The 21,470-nt window shown below is 44.5% G+C and overlaps 1 protein-coding gene across 9 annotated transcripts in view; it reads right to left on the bottom strand.

Moving 5' to 3' along the window:
- Positions 1–21,470, bottom strand: part of brip1 (BRCA1 interacting helicase 1) — a 125,819-nt gene that overhangs the window by 62,546 nt on the left and 41,803 nt on the right. For all 9 annotated transcript variants that reach the window (XM_041995295.1, XM_041995297.1, XM_041995298.1 and 6 more), the window contains 2 exons: positions 8,209–8,368; positions 7,904–8,025 (listed from right to left, as the gene is read on the bottom strand). In XM_041995295.1, the coding sequence (XP_041851229.1) occupies positions 7,904–8,025; positions 8,209–8,368 (282 nt within the window). The remainder of the gene's footprint in view (positions 1–7,903; positions 8,026–8,208; positions 8,369–21,470) is intronic.

The raw sequence follows: 21,470 nt of genomic DNA, 5'->3' as shown, positions 1-21,470 counted from the left end.
TAAAGTGTAGTTAAAAAAAAAAGTCCCTTTTTTTTAGACTGAAACCTAAAACGTACTCTTCTGAGCTCGGTTGCTGATTCGTCATAGTCTTGTGTGCAATGAATTCTGGGAGAAAAGAGGCCGCGAAGGATGCATCAGCAGCAGCCTTCGTTTGGGGCCAAATGAAGTGCGGATTTGAAGGGTGGATTCGGAGGCTCCTTGAATTCTGTGAATTGGGACAGTACTTGGCGCACCGCGATGACGTATGTGGCCGACGAATCCGCACTTCAAAGTGTGTAGACCCTGAATTGGGACACACACCTTATGTGAGTGTTTAGGGTGTGTTGGCAGTTGGAAAAAACTTTGTAGCGATGCATTACTACCACCAAACGGTGTCTGAAACCGACGTTGGATCAGAAAGTTAGTTTCATCACGATATTAGCCTTTGCAATACTCCGATTGCAAAAACTGCCCAAACAGCGATTAAATAGTCCCTATTTGTATATTTTTAGGAAGTGACGTGACATTGTTCTGAAGGCTCCTGACAATTTCATGCTCAGTGCCCTTCAATGGCAAATTAAATGAACTGTTACTGTCCTGGATACCTGCTCCATGTAGATGCTAACGGCTGCAGCACCAGAGCACATGGGGTGAGCGTTTTGATGGTGGAAGGTAACAACAGGAGCAAGAAAAATGTGGATGCAGAAGAACTCGTTGCTAAAGAGAACAGCACCATTGGCTATTTTGAACTACGCTGGTTAGCTGAGTGATGACACATAAACACAGGTACTCTGCATGTCGAATACTTGTGCCAAACACCAGGGGCATGTTTAATCTCTACAGTACAACCACAAGATGTTTTGGCCAAACCCCCCCGGATGTCTTAATGACCTTGTATCAGAAGCGCCACGTGTCAGAAGCAAAGCGCCTCGTGTCAGAAGCTACTCGTGTCAGAAGCGCCACGTGTCAGAAGCAAAGCGCCTCGTGTCAGAAGCTACTCGTGTCAGAAGCGCCACGTGTCAGAAGAGCCACGTGTCAGAAGCAAAGCGCCTCGTGTCAGAAGCTACTCGTGTCAGAAGCGAAGCGCCTCGTGTCAAAAGCGCTGCGTGTCAGAAGCACCACGTGTCAGAAGCTACTCATGTCAGAAGCGCCACGTGTCAGAAGCTACTCGTGTCAGAAGCGCCACGTGTCAGAAGCTACTCGTGTCAGAAGCGCCACGTGTCAGAAGCTACTCGTGTCAGAAGCGCCACGTGTCAGAAGCTACTCGTGTCAGAAGCTACTCGTGTCAGAAGCTACTCGTGTCAGAAGCGCCACGTGTCAGAAGCGCCGCGTGTCAGAAGCGCCGCGTGTCAGAAGCGCCACGTGTCAGAAGCGCCTCGTGTCAGAAGCTACTCGTGTCAGAAGCGAAGCGCCTTGTGTCAGAAGCGCCACGTGTCAGAAGCAAAGCGCCTCGTGTCAGAAGCTACTCGTGTCAGAAGCAAAGCGCATCGTGTCAGAAGCGCCGCGTGTCAGAAGCGAAGCGCCTTGTGTCAGAAGCGCCACGTGTCAGAAGCAAAGCGCCTCGTGTCAGAAGCGAAGCGCATCGTGTCAGAAGCGCCGCGTGTCAGAAGCGAAGCGCCTCGTGTCAGAAGCGCCGCGTGTCAGAAGCAAAGCGCCTCGTGTCAGAAGCTACTCGTGTCAGAAGCGAAGCGCATCGTGTCAGAAGCGCCGCGTGTCAGAAGCAAAGCGCCGCGTGTCAGAAGCAAAGCGCCGCGTGTCAGAAGCAAAGCGCCTCGTGTCAGAAGCAAAGCGCCTCGTGTCAGAAGCAAAGCGCCCCGTGTCAGAAGCTACTCGTGTCAGAAGCGCCACGTGTCAGAAGCGCCTCGTGTCAGAAGCAAAGCGCCTCATGTCAGAAGCGCCACGTGTCAGAAGCGCCTCGTGTCAGAAGCGCCTCGTGTCAGAAGCGCCACGTGTCAGAAGCTACTCGTGTCAGAAGCGCCGCGTGTCAGAAGCTACACGTGTCAGAAGCGCCGCGTGTCAGAAGCAAAGCGCCTCGTGTCAGAAGCGCCGCGTGTCAGAAGCTACTCGTGTCAGAAGTGCCGCATGTCAGAAGCGAAGCGCCACGTGTCAGAAGCGCCTCGTGTCAGAAGCTACTCGTGTCAGAAGTGCCGCATGTCAGAAGCGAAGCGCCACGTGTCAGACGCACCACGTGTCAGACGCACCACGTGTCAGATCCGCTGCGTGTCAGAAGCGCCTCGTCGCGGCTCTCCGCTAAACATACAGGCCGAGTCTATTTTTGACAGAGCACACTTCCAGAACGTGTCAAACTCAGCAGTTCAGATAGGACCAGACAGGAAATCCGACACCGAAGCAGAGTAAAAGCATCCAGCAATTTTTAAAATAAAAGCTCCGGTGCACTCACTGAACTATGTAAACATTATGTCATGTAATTGGTCAGGGGGTCTCAATGTTTTTTTCATCATGGATGACGTTATCCTGGATGTGGAGAACCACAAGATTCTCCTGTGATTTTGGGAGCTACGTGGAAATGTAGCTGGATCCGCTGTTGTGAGAGCTCCGTCTGACACGCTACTGGTGCGAACTGACCCGCCAAGAAGGTCAGAACAAACCACGACGTAGCCGAACGTGCCACATACAGACCCGAAATACATACAGAAATTGGCTCATTCACCTGATCATCTATCTGCCCCAATAAACATATACAGAGGCAACGTGGGGTGGGAAGCCAGGGGTTGATCTACGGACATCCCGGTTTGTAGACAACTGATCTTCCACCTGAGCCACAGCTCATGAATTTCCAAAACAAGCCTAAAGACTGATGATGTTAAGAGGAAAAAAACTGCAGAATTATAAACAAAATCTATCTAAATTTCTCAAGCACAGGACTGGATCTATGATGCTCTGAACTTTTACTGCAGCTGAAGGAAGAACAGATTCAGTTAATTATTATTAAATTCAATTAAACTATTCACTATCACCAAAAAACAAAAGTTGAGGATGAAAATACAACAGCTTCTGCAACAGAATATTAACAGTAAACAGCAAAAAAGCCAACATGACCAAACCTGAAGATAGGCAAATTTGAAGATTTTCTCATGGCCTTCACCGTCACCTGATTTTAACATCAACCCAGAGAGACTGACAGACTTCAAACAGCACATGGAAAACAGATCCCAGAACTAAAAAGCTTTTCACTTCAAGACCAGAAAAGTAGATCCTAGAACTCCAGTCCTCAGATGTTTACACTGGCTTCCTGTGTGGCAAATTTTGACTTCAAAATCCTGCTGTAAGTTTACAAAGACCTGAATGGTTTAAGACCAGAATCCATTCAGGACTTTCTGGTTGGTTATGAAGCAACCAGCTCCCTCAGGTCATCAGGGTCAGGTCTACTTTCTGTTCCCAGAGCCAAAACTAAACGTGGAGAGTCAGCGTTCAGCTTTTATGCTCCTCACATGTGGAACAAACTCCCAGAAAACTGCAGGTCTGCTGACTCAGCAGTTTTACATCAGGGTTAAAACTTTTCTATTTGCTGCCTTTTATCAGAACAGCTGTTATTTCCCCACACTGGAACTTTATTTCTAGCTTCTTATCTATTTTTTTTTTTAGCTTTTTTCTTTTTGTTTTTATTGAATTTGTTTTGCTTGTTATTGCTTCCTGCACCCCGCTGTAATGCTTTAATGTTTTATGTAAAGCAATTGTCTTCTACATGAAATGTGCTGTACACATAAACCTGCCTTGCTTTCACAGGAACTGAGACTCTGAGCTACAAACAAGTGATTATGATGCGACGTTACTGTAAACAAACCACAAACGGATTCTATGTCTTCTTTTGTGTGACTTTTCTTTCCAACTGCTGAAAACAGCAAAATATGTAAATACTTACAAATAATTGTCGCTCAAATGTGTCACTAATCAGGTCATCTTTGATATGCTTATTATTGACAGAAGCAGAACCAGGGTGGCCATATTTATTTTTGTTACCATAAATCGAAACATGAGCTGTGCATGTAAAAGATAAACAGCGACGATCAGCACTCTACCGGAACAACATTAGTATAGATCAGTGTGTTTCTGCACAGGACGATGCAGCAACACTTCGAAAACGCACACCAAACCCAACAAACACTGACTGCTAAGGTTTTCTTTCATGTGGCTCTCTGTTTAACCTGCTCTGTCACTAAAAAAAACTGTCTCTCTGAAAGGCCAGTATGCAAGGGTTTAGCTTGCTAAGGGGTCTAGTTGCATGGCTTTGTGGTCATTAGTGTCAGTGTCCTCCTCATCCTCTCAGCAGTGTACTACGGATGGCTCACAAACCTTTACAGCCCCCAAGGACCTCTGGGAGCAACACCGCCTCGGTACGATGAGGAAAGAGGAGGATGAAAAAGAAGAAAAAAGCTAGATTAAAGCAGAGGCTGAAAACTCAGAGAGGAGTTTAAAAAACAGACTCCTCTAAATATATTACATTTTTCTAAATTTCCCATGAAAGTCGTACATTCTTAAACTCAGCTCTTACTTAAATAATATCGCCTAGATACATTTTATAAAACCATGGAACACAAATAATTCAAAAAGGCCATATGCTAGAAAAATATCTGAGAAAAGTGTACAAACCAGCTTGTTTTCTTGTGTAAGAGAGTAATAAAGTTGCTGGAAAAGACAGTAGATGGTTGAAGTGTCACCACCTGAGCCTACAGCAGTCACCACTATGACACGAGCTGGCAGGAGATGGAGGGGCTCTCTGCAGAGATCTGCACATGCAGCAGATAAACAAAGGCTGTTGATGTGGGGTGCAGATCATGTCATTAGAAATGCACGTCTCTTCACGCTCGGTCAGCTCCACCTTGGCCCTAACTAGCTTTGGCTTTCTCAATCCTCCCCCTGGTGCCGTGCGCCATCCACTCATCTCCTGTTTTTTCCTGTCTGTTACACCTAAACATCACTTTCATGATACTTCAATTACTGTGTTAACCAAATAAATAAAATAACAGAATAAAAAGGTAACAGCAAACTTTACCAACCCCCATTTTAACATATTATACATTAATCTTCTCGAGCAGAATACAGATAACTGTGCCCTCCATATGTTTACCTCTCACTGGTGACCTTCATGACCAAAAATGTCCATGCACAAAAAAATGCAATAAAATCATCAAACATCTATTTATATTTATATATATATATATATATATATATATATATATATATACACTTGAAAAGCAAAACATTCAGTCATTTTAAGACATGACATTTTAAATGTCCGTTTAATCTTCTGAATGATTGATTACTCATAAAAAAAAAGATTAATTATTTTCAATTATTAGGGCGTCTTTGGATATTTCAAAGATTAGCAGCAAAATGAATTCATTTAATTACATTTGTATTTTGTATGTAGTTTCAGATTCTCCCTTTGGTGACCTTCAAGGCCAGAAATTGACTTCCATTAAAACTGCTCATTTTAACCTCACAGTCACTCCAGTTTAGAACAATTCATTCTTAAATGTCAGCATTTCATTTGGAAGAAAAGTTTTGATGTTTAATAGATTTATTGGATTCCACCAGATTCAAATGTTTTCCTAATATAAGTATATAATTTTTTATATTGTTCCCAATTTAATTACGGAGCTGTGAGAATAAAAGGGGACGATGGTGATTTTATAGCAGTTTTTCGAGCAAAGGTCACCGGAGGATGGAAAATGCATCAACAGATTATAAAAGACATGAGAAAAAAGACAAAAATTTAACTAATAATAAGAATTACTGAAAAAATTCATGCCACTAGCCTTAACACAGCCAAAATGGTCGCATGAATGAATGATTGATTCATTCATTCAATCAATCAATGATAAAGTTAAGAAAATGTATAAAATGTCCAAGGAGGGTACAAGAATTAAAATGTTAAAAGCAAACTTCTAAAAAAAAAAAAATAGTGACGTAAGGGAGAACGTCTCTCCTCTTCTATCCTGTCAACCATGTGCATTTTGTTGTGCATGGGCGGTTATAAGAACCGTTCACGGATTTCACCAGTTGGGGCAAAACATAAATAAATACTTTTAGTCTGCACTTATAATATCAAGGGAATTTAGATATTTCACCAATGTGGATGGTAGGGAGGAGTTGAGTCTTAATGTTCAGATTCTGAACTTGTGATTAAACTCTAACAAATCCACTATAAGCTAACCCCAAACAGCAAAGTGAAAACACAAAGAAAGCAGAAAGAAGAAGTGATGACCTGAGCACTGACAGCTAAGGTGAAAGGGTCTGTGAAGCCTCAATCAGCCACATATCTTCCTACACTGACAACACAGGTTAGTGAAAGCTTCGTCGTGCTCTGACAGGAAGATGAGTAAAGGGGAGGAGAAGATGGAGGCAGGGAGGGGGGCCTCAAACTGAAAGGTCAACTTTATCTACTAAGGACGGGGCAGACACAGCAACATCGCTTTGGGATTTTTTTTCACGGATCACCAAAAAGGGATGCTGTTATTTGGTGTGGGTTTGTGTGAGCGTGTCTTCGCATGTCTGTGAGATACTTTTTTTCTTCTTCATCATCATGTCTTCATAAGCAAGTGTCAGATCTGAGAGGCCTAAACAGAGAGGTGATGAACAGAGATTCTGTCTTATGATACTAACCATTTTTAATAATAAAGTGACTGGCTTGGGGGTCATTTTGATGAAATAAACCATTCAAACCAGTTAAAGCAATGTCTATCAGTTCATCTCTATATTCAACAGTACAAGAGTTTTAAACCAGCTGTGGGACTTAAAGGAATGGCTTTAAATCAAGCAGTAATGGGTAATAAGGGAGCGATCACAACAGAAACTTCTGAAGGAAAATGGTGCCAAATCCCAGTAATGACCCAGTAATTTCTTTGTGGTCAACTGCAACTTCACCTGTTCTGCGGGTCAGCTCTGGCTTCGGAAAAGCTGCTGGTTTATTCATTCTTGGACAGTTTTTCTAAAGCTGTCCAGACACACAGTCTACATCTTTATGCTGCCACTGTCATGATGCCAGCTTGATGCTTGAAGACGAAGCCATGCAGGACTGAACCACCTCTTTTTGGCATGTTGACTCCTGTCTCCTGTTCTCTCTACTCCCAACTGACACATGGCCGTCCTTCCTGGTTCTATATAGAGAGCTTCCCAGGGCGAGGGAAGCCCACCTGGTTGAGCATCCACTGTTCAACCAGGTAAAACGGCTTCAGCTCTTGGTTTCAGCTGGCCCAGGTTCAAGTCCTGGTCCCTTTGCTGCATGTCATTCCTCTATCTCTTTAAACACCCGTTTCCACCAACGGGTCTGGCTCTGGTTGGTACGCATTTTCTTGCGTTTCCAATGGCAAAAACTGGAATTAATTGTTTAAAGCCACATGCCAAGAAGAAAGAAGAAAACCTGCTGGATGCCCACCATTCTCACAACAGAGATCAGGGTTTACCGAACCAAACCGTCCTGTGCCAAGCCAAACACCTTGCTAGAAACAGGACTTTCTTTTCACTCTATTGTTGAAAAAGATAAAATCTTAAAAACTTAAAGAGAGGTTTTCCTTTCCACTGTCTCCCTGTGCAGCTCAGGATGGAGGATTGATCAAAGAGATCCAATCCGTTGGTTTCCTTAGCTAGGTCATTATTTTTGTGAATTAGTTTACATGAACAGTTCTTATAAACCGTACTAATGTGGACCATAACGGATTTGTTTTAACTGGACTAAATTGGATTGAATGAATGATGAATGAATGAAAGTCTGTGAAAGTTTCTAGAGATTCTATGTGAACTGTGTATAAATGAAGCTGAATTGAATTATAGAGGACAAAGAAAGCAGGTTAATGCCCTTCTTTTTCTCAACTTTAAGGTGCTACCGATGTGTAGAAAGAGTTTGTTTCTTCACCTTACCTTAAGGTTAACCATTTAACAGACAACTGCAGACTTTACTTACCTGCAGGTCTTTAATGTTTGGGAAAGGAATTCCTATGGTGACCACGGCCCTGGCATTGTCATCTGTAAAGTCGAGCCCTTCACTGACCTTCCCCCTGCACACAGCGATGAGCAAGGCACCATCTAGAATAAAAGAACAAGTAGTTCATATCAACACAGAAACTGGTGAGTAATTTATAACGCAGCTCTGAAAAATGACGAGATCAGATGCAGCTGCATCCAGATATAAAGTCACTAGTTAAGCTTCCTCTGGTTCATATGTGAGACGTGAAGCAGAGTCAGTTTGATGATGTGTAGCAGTCTTACCTCTACCCTCAGAGTATTTGATGGCATCATAGTACGTCTGGAGCAGCTCGTCAAAATCCCCTTTGCCTCCACCGCGGGGCTCAGTGATGACAGTTTTCTGCTGCTCAAGCTTCTCCCATAAACCAGTGTTGGTCCATCGGTCTCTGAGCTTGTCCAGCATCTAATCAAACCACAGGGCATATCTAACAGTACGTACAAATGTTTACCTGCTCACAACTAAATATACCGTCTGTAAAAACTCATCATGATAACTCTCATTTAATCAAAATCTAACTCTAAAAATTTTCACTGTAAAGTGGAAAGAAACGTGGATATGGTTACACATGCTGTGCTTTAACTGCAATGTCAACCATGAACATGGATGCTCCAATAAAGACAGATAACAACGGAGCAGTATTTGCAAAAATTACATCACAGAAGCTAATAAACAACCAGGAAACGGCTTCAGCCGGTCTCTCTGTACATCATATACTGGAGAATTTGAGTAGCAACTAATGGAGTGAGATGGACATGGAAGACCTCCTGCAGAGTCAGATACTTTGCAAGGCATAGGTAACCTTCACCAACATCATTTTGACCTAAGCGTTACAAGTGTTCCAGCGATTAGTTGCATATTTTTGGATTGTTGAGATACCCCCTAAACCAGGGGTGTCAAACTTCTGTCCACTATCCTGCAGGTTTTAGTTGTTTCCTTGCTCCAACACACCTGAATAAAATCAAATGGATCCAACAGCTTCTTGTCAAATTCTTCACAATAACCCATTAATTTCAGTCAGGTGTGTTAGATCAGGGAAACAATAAAACCCAGCAGAATACCGGCCCTCGGGGACCGCAGTTTGACACCCCTGCCCTCAACTGAACTAAGGAGGAAGTAGAAGTCAAATGCAACTGTGGCTAGCTCAACATGCTAACGCAAACTAAGTTGTGGCCCTCATGAAAGCTCCCCTTGACCGGGAACGGAAGTAGTGCTGCTGTCAGATACGGCAAGTATGATGCAGCAGTTTCAATACAGAGCTGCACGATATGAAAAAAAACTGTTTAAAAATAAAGAATGAGACTTAAGTTTCAATTTGTTTGGCATAACATGGTAGCCAGACCATCATTCTGCTGCCATGATACTGGACAGTACAAGGTAAGCAATAAAATAAAACAAAATAAAACAAAATAAAATAAAACAAAACAAAACAAAACAAAATAAAAGTCACACTGTGAAAATATCAGGATGATGGGCATATCTGAAGATGCAAACCTTTCCACGACTGCAGCTGTTGTGTCTCTGCTCCAGGAAGTCTTTCTACTGCTAACTCAGCCATTGTTTGATCTGGCCCACCACACGTTTCAGCCAAAGCCCAAACCAGAGAGAAGACCTTGTGCAGTTACAGCCATGCTGTCTTACTATTCCAGCTGTGTGCACATAAAATGATCAAAATCTGAAATCTAAACGTCTCCATATTTCACAGCTAATACAGTAACACTCAGCTTTCAGTGAGGTTGAACAGCAGCATCGGGAGATTCCAGGGGTGGGATATGGTCTCCTGAACCTGGCCAGACTCTGTGTTACTTACAGGGGAGAGGGAAAAGAGTTCAGCAAACCAGGCCAGGCCAAAGTGTTCCTCATGACAAAGATGTAACTGCTAATGCATTGTGACATAGAAATTATAGCTGGTGAGTTCGTGGAACACAACAGTTGGTAATAAGGGACATTCGTCCATCCATCTTGTATTGCACTTGGTCCAGTTTAGGGTCGCGGGGAAGCTGGAGCCTATCACAGCAGTTAGCAGGCAAGAGGCAGGGTATAATCTGGACAGGTCGCCAGTCCATCGCAGGACTAACGAAGAGAGACAAACAAGCACTCACTCCCAGGGAGAATTTAGTGACCCATTAACCTAACATGCATGTCTTTGGACAGTGGGAGGAAGCTGGACATTATGTCCCTATTACAGGACAATGTCAGATTATTCCTATCATTAGCGACAAACTCAGCCTTATTAAAAGTTAATTGTTCATTTTATTTGTTCAGACCTACACACAGGGAATTTCATTAGATTTTACTTGAGAGAGAAGTATTCCACCTCAACATTACGTCGTTTGTATATGTATTTTTTCCAAATGGTAATAGGAAGGGTATAAAAGCAGGCTAAACACTTTTTTCTTTCCTTAAATGAGCATCACATACAGACTCATTCAGATCAATGCAGACCGGTGCAGCAGCCGCTGTGGATGCATTTTGTTGTGGGTTAAAGAAGCACCTTAGAAACTTATTGACTTCTTTTTTAAAAAAAAAAAAAAAAGAAAAAAAGTTCATACTGGTTTAAATGCAAACTGAAATAAGCTATGAAGAAAAACAAAATAATGCCTTCAGGAAAAAAGTGGATCTACGTGTTTAACAAAGACGTAAGGCTTGAAAGTTTCAGACAAGCTTTGAGCAAAGTAGCATTTAGCTCTCGGTGTTTTCGCTCGTGTCCTCAAACAGCTTGGATTGCTTTTCTTTCATTGCACTTCGTGGAGAGTCGGTGTGTTTGAACCTCCTCTGCAATAAAAATCACTGTTGCTTGACTATTGTTAGTGCAAAAAAGTCAGCAGCTCTCAAGGGAGGCACATTGATCTAAAAGCCCTCATCCTAGCGTGGCCCCACTCATGTCTGTGCTGTGCACATTATATCCTTGAATAAGCATGGCTTCACAATCAAAAAGAAGCTTCACTGGCTTGGAAATGTGTTACAGAGGTCAAATAGAAGTTCTTCTCGTAGTCAGCAGAAAACTTCTCACCAGGCTAACGGTGTCAGGCTGTAAAGCTGGAGCCAGATTGAGATGGGGCCTCCATAAGGGAGGAAAGTGTGCTGTACCCAGTGACATCTTCTCTCCATTAGTAATCCTATTGTGTTTACCTGCATGAGCAGACAACATACCACGCAGGGCTAAAGAGAATTCTGTTGTGCGGTTTAAGTGCAGCACTAAGCAGACAGGAAACGAGACAGCAGGAGTGTTGATATATTCTTGCATGTCAGTATTATTTCCTCATACTGGTTAAATGAGGCATGGGAAAGATTTCATCAGATTTTTGAATCCTAACGCAACTGAGGTCAGGACATTTGCATCAATAAAACATTGCACATGCACAAACTATGCAGTGTTACATCGACAAGGACCCCCCTTACGTGTGTCTTCAGCTCAGCAAACTGTTTGCCCTGCAATTGCTTTCCAGTGCAATCTGCAGCAGATGAATAATTCACGTTATGTACTTTAGGCAGATCTATCACTAAACAAAACAGCCATTATCTGCCAGGCTGCACTTGGAAGGGAGATGAATCCACAAGGAGATAAGCATGGAGGTGAAATGCTCTCACTGAGTAAAAACACAACACTTAACTAGTTTAGATGAACAAAAGGAATATTTTGATGAGTTTATTTTGACTTTATATAAACAGTAAAGGTCAGTTCTGGTGAGAAACTGACAGGCTGTGATGATGTCATTTCACCACTTGAGTTCTGCTTTGGTAGGTCATCGCTTCCTGTCACCTTGCCCCGTTTCCTTGTCATTACCTACATGAGCTTTGAAGTCATGCAGCAAAATACTGAGTCCTCAGGGACGTCACTTCAAGCGCCAGATGCTCACACTCCAAACTGTCACTGCATTCGCACAAAAAAAACAAAACATTTACAAACCTGCCGATGAGCAACACACAACTGAACCATGGCTCATAGGAACATGAGGACTCAAACACCTGGACGCCTTCTGAGTTCAAAAGGCCATTAGAGTGAGTGGAGAACTATCCTCACAGGCTTTGCTCCAGAAGGGTCTACAACAGAGGTCACTGACAAGCAGTCCGCGGTCCGGATCGGGACCCAGAACCAGTCCCACATGAACCCGGAGTTAAAATATAAAATCTGACCGGGTGCTTTAATCTTAACTGGCGCAACTTTTACAGTCTTTACAGTAGTGGTCAGGAAACACGCGGACCAATTGTACGTGAGGTAAGCCACCCCACGTGGTGCACTCAGCCAATCAGTGTGTGTGGCTCCCGGCGCCGCGGTAAACTGCAGCTAGATCAAACAAAGCAGGGATAAAGACGACTGCGCTGGAAAAAGGCAGCAGAGTTGCTAAATCTGCTTGTCATCAGCAACTTTGGGCTTATTTTGATGTGAAAAATATATATAATAAAGAGTAGACAATTGGAGGGATCATCATGCAGCCCCTCTAAAAATCTTACCCGTGAGGCACAAATCAGTTTCACTGTCATAACAATATGAGGAGAAAGTTTTTATTTGTTGTTTATTTGTTGCCCCAGTTTGTTTTTTTTTAAGACTAGTCATGTATATCTTTTTTTGAATAAAGTTTAATTAATTAAAATATATATATATATATATATAATTTGCTGTAAACATTTGTTGATGAACAAAGTTCAAATCCCTTTACCTCCTACCTCCTTCACTGAGTCCAGAGACCAGCCTAGGTCAGAGCTGGACTTCCTGATGACTTTGTCCAGCTTCTTCCTCTCCCTCTCTGTGATGCTGCTGCAGACCACACCGTAAAGGAAGGCTGATGCCAATACAGTCATAGGAGGCCCCCTTCACTCCAAAAGACTGCCGTTACCTCAGAAGATAGACCTGTTCTGACCCTTCCTGTACTGTGGTCCGTGTTGTGAGTCTAGTCCAGTTTATTGTTTAGGTGACCACCCAGGTATCTATAAGAGTCCACTCTCTCAGTGTCTGTTCCCTGGATGTTCACCGGTGAGGGGACAGCAGACCAGCATCTGTGAAAATCCACCGCCATGTCCTTGTTTTTTTCCTGCATTGCTCAGGAGGTGCCGGCGACTCACGACTTGGGCTCTGGAACCACTGTCCTTGAGAGGACACGTGGGCAATGACAGCGAGACCTGGAGGGGAGTAATTGGGAGGAACAGCCCCCCTAATATAAATCCGAGTGGTGTTTTGTTGTTGGACTTCTGTGCTCGTCATGGACTGTCCATAACAAACACCTTGTTCACACATAAGAGTGTCCACATGTGCACTTGGCACCAGGACACTCTAGGCCGCAGTTCGATGATCGACTTTGTAGTCGTGTCGTCGGACTTGCGGCCGCATGTTCTAGACACTCGGGTGAAGAGAGGGGCGGAGCTGTCAACTGATCACCTGGTGGTGAGTTGGCTCAGACGGTGGGGGAGGATGTCGGTCAGGCCTGGCAGACCCAAACGTTTTGTGAGGGTCTGCTGGGAACGTCTGGCAGAGTCCCCTGTCAGAAAGAGTTTCAACTCCCATCTCCGGCAGAGCTTCAACCATGTCCCGGGTGAGGCGGGGGACATTAAGTCCGAATGGGCTGTGTTCCGTGCCTCTATTGTCGAGGCGGCCAGCTGCAGCTGTGGCCCCAAGGTCGTCGGTGCCTGTCGTGGCGATAATCCCAGAACTTGTTGGTGGACACCAGCAGTAAGGGATGCCGTCAAGCTGAAGAAAGAGTCCTATCAGGCCTTTTTGGCATGTGGAACTCAAGAGGCAGCTGATGGGTATCGGCGGGCTAAGCGGAGCGCGGCTTCGGCGGTCACTAAGGAAAAAAACTCGGGCATGGGAGGAGTTTGGAGAGGTCATGGAGAATGACTTCCGGACGGCTTCGAGGAGATTCTGGTCCACCATCCGGCGGCTCAGGAGGGGAAAGCAGTGTCCCGTCAACACTGTGTACAGTGGGGATGGGGGGGTGCTGACCTCGACTCGGGACATTGTGAGGCGGTGGAGGGAATACTTTGAAGACCTTCTCAATCCCACCAACATGTCCTCCGATGAGGAAGTCTGTGGTAGCTGGTGCTGGATCTCCTATCTCTGGGGCTGAGGTCGCTGAGGTGGTTAAAAAGCTCCTCGTGGCAATGCCCTGGGGGTGGATGAGGTCTGCCCAAAGTTCCTGAAGGCTCTGGACGCTGAAGGGCTGTCTTTGCTGACATGCCTCTGCAGCATGGCGTTGACAATGGGGACAGTTCCCCTGGACTGGCAGACTGGGGTGGTGGTCCCCCTCTTCAAAAAGGGGGACCGGAGGGTGTGCTCCAACTACAGGGGGATCACACTCCTCAGCCTCCCCGGTAAAGGTCTATTCAGGGGTGCTTGAGAGGAGGGTCCGTTGGATAGTCGAACCTCGGATTGAGGAGGAGCAGTGTGGTTTTCGTCCCGGTCGTGGAACAGTGGACCAGCTCTACACTCTCTTCAGGGACTTTGAGGGGGAGGGGGGGAGTTTGCCCAACCAATCTACATGTGCTTTGTGGACTTGGAGAAGGCGTTCGACCGTGTCCCCCGGGGACTCCTGTGGGGGGTACTCCGGGAGTATGGAGTGCCGGACTCGCTTTTACGAGCTGTCCAGTCTCTGTACGACCGGTGTCAGAGCTTGGTCTGCATTGCCGGCAGTAAATCAGAATCATTTCCAGTGCGGGTTGGACTCCGCCAAGGCTGCCCTCTGTCACCGATTCTGTTCATAACCTTTATGGACAGAATTTCTAGGTGCAGCCGAGGTGTTGAGGGGTCCGGTTCGGTGGCCTCAGGATTGGGTCTCTACTCTTTGCAGATGATATGGTTCTGTTGGCTTCATCGGGCCATGATCTTCAGCTCTTACTGGACTGATTCGCAGCCAAGTGTGAAACGACTGAGATGGGAATCAGCACCTCCAAGTCCGAGACCATGGTCCTCAGCCGGAAAAGGGTGGAGTGCTCTCTCCGGGTCCTGCCCCAAGTGGAGGAGTTCACGTATCTCGGGGTCTTGTTCAGAGTGAGCGAAGGATGGAGCGGGAGATCGACAGGCGGATCGGTGCGGCGTCTGCAGTGATACGGACTCTGCATCGGTCTGTTGTGGTGAAGAAGGAGCTGAGCCAAAAGGCAAAGCTCTCGATTTACCGGTCGATCTCCGTTCCTACCCTCACCTATGGTCATGAGCTGTGGGTAGTGACCGAAAGAACAAGCTCACGAGTACAAGCGGCTGAAATGAGTTTTCTCCGCAGGGTGGCCAGGCTCTCCCTTACGATAGGGTGAGAAGCTCGGTGATCCGGGAGGGGCTCAGAGTAGAGCCGCTGCTCCTCCACATGGAGAGGATCCAGATGAGGTGGCTCGGGCATCTGGTTAGGATACCTCCAGGACGCCTCCCTGGTGAGGTGTTCCGGGCACATCCCACCGGAAAGAGGCCCCAGGGAAGACCTAGGACACGCTGGACGGACTTCATCTCTCGGCTGGCCTGGGAATGCCTCAGGATCCCTCCGGATGAGCTGATGAATGTGGCCGGGGAGAGGGAAGTCTGGGTTTCTCTGCTTAGGCAGCTGCGACCCGACTCCGGATAAGCGGCAGAAAATGGATGGATGGATGGATGATCAGGAGGTGGTTTTACTGACACCGGTCTACAAAGTCCTGCGTCGGTCCTCTGTAGTCCACGCCATCGTCCTCAGCGATCAGTCCGAAAATCGCAGACTCCTCTGAGAACTTCTGCAGAACGCAGCTGTCAGTGTTGGGTCTGAAGTCTGCAGTGTAGAGGCTGAAGAGAAACGGGACCAGAACCGTCCCCTGGGGGTCACCTACACCACAGCCTGTCGTATGTACTACAGCGGTGTCGTGGGGATGTTGAAGCCTTTCTACTAGTTTTTGCCACCGTTTTCACACCTGAACTGGCTTTGGTGCAATGTGGACATAGCCTTAGACTGAAGAGTCGCGACTAAATAATCCACCAGCTCCCAGAGACATGAAGAGATAACAAACGTTATAAACAAACTTTTTTTTTTTCTCGCAAAAGACCAGTGCTCATTTAACACAGTGAACAACCCGGGATTTAAGAAACTCATCAACACTTTGGACAAATGGCATCACTGCCATGTCATCACCATGTTAGTGGAGTGTTTCTCCCTGCCATGTACGATGAGCGTCATGAAGGACGTGGCTACAATCCAGAGCCATGTATAAATCTCATGCTACTTTTAATTCAACGTGAAAACGAAATGTCTCCAGACTCATTTTTTCCAGATCACACCGGGTAGAACGCAGCTGCTGGTCTGAGACAAACTATAGCTACGTGGGACCTGGTGGAAAGAAAACTAGTGTAGATTACCACAGACACACTGGCTGTCATGTCAATATAGAGCAAAACCTCTGAGGACGGTTTCAAACATCTTGCTGAATCTATCGCACCAAGAATTAAGGCCGTTCTGGAGCAAAAAGGGGGTCCATCTGGGTACTAGAAGGTGAACCTGATAAAGTGGATAGTGCTTATAACTCTTTACAAAGAACGATGTATATCAAGGGACATGTTGCATGAAATCTCTGGGTTAGTATGAAAGCTAGTTCCAGCTAGCTGCTACGAACGATGGTGCAGGCCACACACATCAAAACGAACTGCAAGGCTGTTGGTGTAAAACTCAGCATTTTACCGTGCAGTAGAAATGATCTTCGGCACCTTCACTGGAGGCTTTCAACCATGACAGTGTTACACACTCAATATAAAACTACTGACACAGAAATTACAGAGAAGAGCACCTTCATGATTAATTTAGGGACAACATCTGACAAAGGCCTAGTGTTAGGCTGGCAAACTGGGCTATGAAATTTCAATCTAGAGCGAATGTCTGCACAACACCTGGTCAGTTTTTATCAAGACGACGTGAGAGATATACAGGCTGACATATAGAGGTATATTTATGTATGTATGGCAGTATAGACATCAGTTTCTTGAAAACGACTTCTTTGGATTGTGTCAAAAAGCTCAGACACATGTCTTGAAACTGTCGTTTAAAGTTCATTTCTTCCCTGCCACTTTCAGAATTAAACGAGATTTTACAGCAGAATTGTTATGATGCACATGCAACATGAATGGTAATGAGCAGTATTTAGCACATAAGGGAACACAAAACCGGTGAATAATTCATTGTCCTTTCTAGGCATGGGAGGTGCCATGCTCTGCCACTGACGAAGTGGGCCAGGACTCTGCCAATTGGGACCGGGTGATGAAACAACAAGACAAAGCAGTGACCTGTAGTCTTTTTAGCATTTTTACACTATCTCCCCATCTTTCACCTCCTTTGCATCCGGCCTCCGTGTCTCTCCTTCCCTACGTCCCTGGTGTCAGTGAGCTGTGTGGCGACACATCGCAGCTCCTCTAGTGCCTGCTGAATTATGGAAGGGGTTTGGAGGCGATGGCATTAATGAAACATGCAGCCGAGAGCCACATTTCGCGGTGGCGAGAGGAGACGTGTTGTTGCATTGTAAATTATTCAGTTCCAAAATATCACAGCAGGCATCACGCCACGAGTGGTGGCAAGAAGCCACCTGCCACCTCTGGTCTGCCACCCTTCCCATGTCAGCTGCTCCACACATCTCAACACCAAGCTTTGAAAACACAGACTGCTGTCCTCAGACGAAGGCAGCCATTGGTCATGACTTATTTCTCCCTGAAGTAAGGTCAAAGTAAACGTCAGACAAAGTGTTTCAAGTGTTAAACATTTTCATGGGAAACTGGCTGACTGAGAAGGAGACTTTTATAGTTATATCATGAATACTGGTTTGAAATAAAGACTCAAATTACACCCTGTTAATATCTGAAAACCTGCAGTATAATTAGATAATTGAGTCTAAAGCTATGTCATGGCCAACTGTAGGCTATGTCTTCATTATTTCTTCATGAGTAAAGCAGGCCTGATGTTACTTTTATTTCTGCCATTTACAGTTGGAAGCTGCTTCGAACCCACAGCATGCAGTCAAATAAATAAATAAAACTCTGAATACCACCCTTAGGCTGCAAAACCTGACAAATCTATTGGAAAGCGGGGAGGAACATTTGTCAACTCAGAAGTCTGGAACATGCAGAAAGGAAAAGAAAAAGGGAATGCACTGGTGATCTCAGCAACATAAAACCTGGATGATCGCAGGATCCTTTTTATAGAGAAAAAAAAAAACATCCAGCCAAGTGAAGAACACTCTCCAGGAGGGAAGTAAATCATCAACTAGCATAAAAAGAAGACTTCAGGAGAGCAAAAACAGAGGGTTCATCCCAAGGTGCAAACTATTCATACGCCTTTAAAACGGCAAGGCCAGATAAGACTTTGTAGTAAAAAATAAATAAATAAGAAGATCTTAAAAAACCAGAGAAGTTCTGGAAAAGCACTCTGCAGACATGAGATTGAGATCAACGTGCACTAGAAAGGCAGGAAGCATGAAGTATGGAGCAGGCTCAGGATCAGAGGAATACATCATCTGTAAAATACATGGAGCTGTGTGATGGGATGGGACAGCGTGGCTTCCAGTGACACAGGGTCACCAGTGTTTATTGATGATGTGACAGAAGCAGTCAGACAAACTCTGAGGTATACAGAGACATACAGTATGCTCAGAGTCAGGCCGAACCGAGTGGACGGCCAAGATTCACAATGACCCCAACATGAAGAAGTTCAAAAGTAAAGAAGTAGAATCAGTCACCTTATCTAAACCTCAGAGCTTGTGGTTCGCTTTCTTAGGACAGAACGAAAGACAGACCTGGCAACGCACAAAGAACGATATCCTGTCTGGGATTCAGGGGTTCAGACTTTTTATTGGTCCTGAAAAAAGCAGCTTCTACACACTAAACAACCTCTTCCAACTGAACATGAACCTTTAAATTACCCCATAACGTCTAAATTTACAAATACAGAAATACTAAATAAATTCCGTAAAAAATCAGGGGGAAAAAAAACAAAAAAATCAAATTGACTAGAATAAAATAAAATGCAATTAAATATTAAATAAATTTGTAACAATAAACAAATGACAAAATGATGCATGAAAATAAATGCATAAATAATAGTGAAAAAACTAAACAAATAAAAATAAAATAAATAGAAATAAATAAAAAGAAATAGGGGGGGAAAGGCCAGAAGGGTTTCAAAGCAAATCTGCCCTTTAAGTCCTTATTTATTTTTATTATATAATGAACTTGAAACTAAATTTGTAAACGGGTGAAATGTGATTTTACCAGACTGTCTAGTTTGGATTAAATGTTACAGCTACAATAAAAAGATAATCAGGCTCCCAAAAGAAATCAAGTTAAATATTCTACATTTCTATATATTTACTTTACTCTCCTCCAACTAAAAAAAGAACCTACCATTTTTGCACCATTTTTAAATGGTTGAAGTTTAGCGTTTCTTCATTTGATATTAATCCTGGTCTACCAACCATAAAGGTATTTTTATATCAACCAAGAGAAGCATGATAACAGCTGTGGGTAAGGTGACATCCTGACTGGACACCTTTCCAATGTAGTTGAAGGAATGTACACATTTTCTTAACAATGCCGTAGGCAGCAGCAGATGTACTCAGTAGATCTCAGTAGGCTTCACATGCTGGTATTTCTGCTATTGGATGATGCCAAGAACTTTTAAAATATGTAAAGGAGTCAAAATAGAACTAAAGTTCACACTTCTTCGAATGATCCACTCTAACAACCGCAAATGATCGATTCTGTTCATTTTAATCCCACTAAACCTGAGAAGTGCGAAGAGACCCATAATAACATCCACTTACCTAAATATTCCAGCCCTTAAATGTTTCGTGTAGCCAGTTCTGATATTCCTGCAAGAGGTCTGTAGCTCCAACAGGTTCTGCAAAGTCTTGTATTCATGGTTGGAATCCAAAGAATTTAATTTGCAGCTTTTGAGGTAAGCATCTGACATGTGTTTGTGATCAAAGGCAACTTCATAATAATCTTTTTAACAGTGTGATATTTGCTTTGATGATTTACTATTTAACCTCTTCTTGACTAGAGCCCCCTGTCCAGGAGGCAGCATGAGATCCTACAGTCCAGAAGATGTCTGACACCAAGAAGCAGCAATGCTAACATGTAGCATAGCAACATGACAGGAGAAACTCAGCTAAAAGACTCCACCAAGCATCGCCATTAAAACCAAACACACTTCAAACCCCAGGTTCTATGTGAATGTAAGAAACCATGAGAACAGCTCTGTCCACTTAGAGCTTCTGATCATTTCTCCACACAAACCAGGAGTCGTATGAAAGCAGAGACTCTGCTGGTTCCAGAGACGTCTGTCTCATCACGGTGGGACAGAAATTCTGGAGCTAGCAGCCAGAACCAGAAACCAGGTCTTACTGTTGTTGTTTGTGGTGAAAAGTTTGAATCCAGCTTTAAAACCTCTGCTAACGTTTCTCCTATGACTCTGCCTTTGTTTGACATGAACCATGAAGGTCCTGCTGGTTTCCATGGAGATGAAGGAGGTTTTTAGTGAAGGGTTCACGCTTCCTATCATAGACTATCTTGGGCTTCACTTCTTTCTGGGTCCTCATGGGGTTTCTAAGGTAATTGTGGGACTATCCCTGGATCCTCCTGACCATTGAAAGAGGCGTCCATCATCATCATCATCATCATCGGCCGATGGCTTCCCGAGATATTTACCTGCGTATTAAAACACCTGGAAATCTGCTCAGGTTCACTTTTACCTTCTACTGTAGCACAGTTCCTCCTCGGATATTGCTTTACTCATCCACAGGACTAGTTTACTTATTCCAATGACTTTGAAAGAGGAGGAGTTACTTTATATCAGATTTAGTCACCAGGGCAAAATGAAAAATTTGTTGGCATCAAGTCGGTGAAGAAGGCAGACGCATCACACATAAGCAAAGCCATCATGGATGAGGTGAGTGATGACTGGGGGAGCAGGTTGGTCACTCTGGGAACTGATGGAGCTTCAGTAATGACTGGAGCCAAAAATGGTGCTGTCAGCCAGCTGAAGGATGACAGGGCCAACATCGTGGCATCCACTGCATGGCACACCGCCTTGAACTGAGCTTTTCTGATGACATGCACTCAAATGTGATGTTCCAGAAGGTAGAGGACCTCCTTGGTGGGCTCTATGCCTTTTATCATACCAGTCCACTTAACAGGGCGAATCTGATAAACAGTTTCCAGTCTCTCGATGCCCACCAGAATTGGTGGGGTGGGGGGGTCTGTGGTTTCTTTCCATCCAGGTCTGCCACTGCTGTTTGTCTCAGACCAGCAGTTATGTTCTGCCTGATGTTATCTGGAAAAAAAACTAATCTGGAGATATGTTGTTTTTAATCTGCGTCATATACGGCTCTACGGTGCGGCTTGACCACAGGTTCGTAGTGGTGACGAAACATTGGACTGTAGCCCCGTCCTTCACACCACCCTCATCATACAGGGTGGGAGAGACTCTCCACTGACATGGAGACGCGATGGCGGTGATGCCGTTTGTCCAAAGTGTTGATGAGTTTTTGAAATCCCGGGTCGCTCACTGTGTTAATTGAG

The sequence above is a fragment of the Melanotaenia boesemani genome, chromosome 9, assembly GCF_017639745.1.
Source record: "Melanotaenia boesemani isolate fMelBoe1 chromosome 9, fMelBoe1.pri, whole genome shotgun sequence".
Taxonomy (NCBI): Eukaryota; Metazoa; Chordata; class Actinopteri; order Atheriniformes; family Melanotaeniidae; genus Melanotaenia; species Melanotaenia boesemani.
Note: the sequence above shows the minus strand (reverse complement) of the source record. Positions and strands in the feature narration are given on the sequence as shown.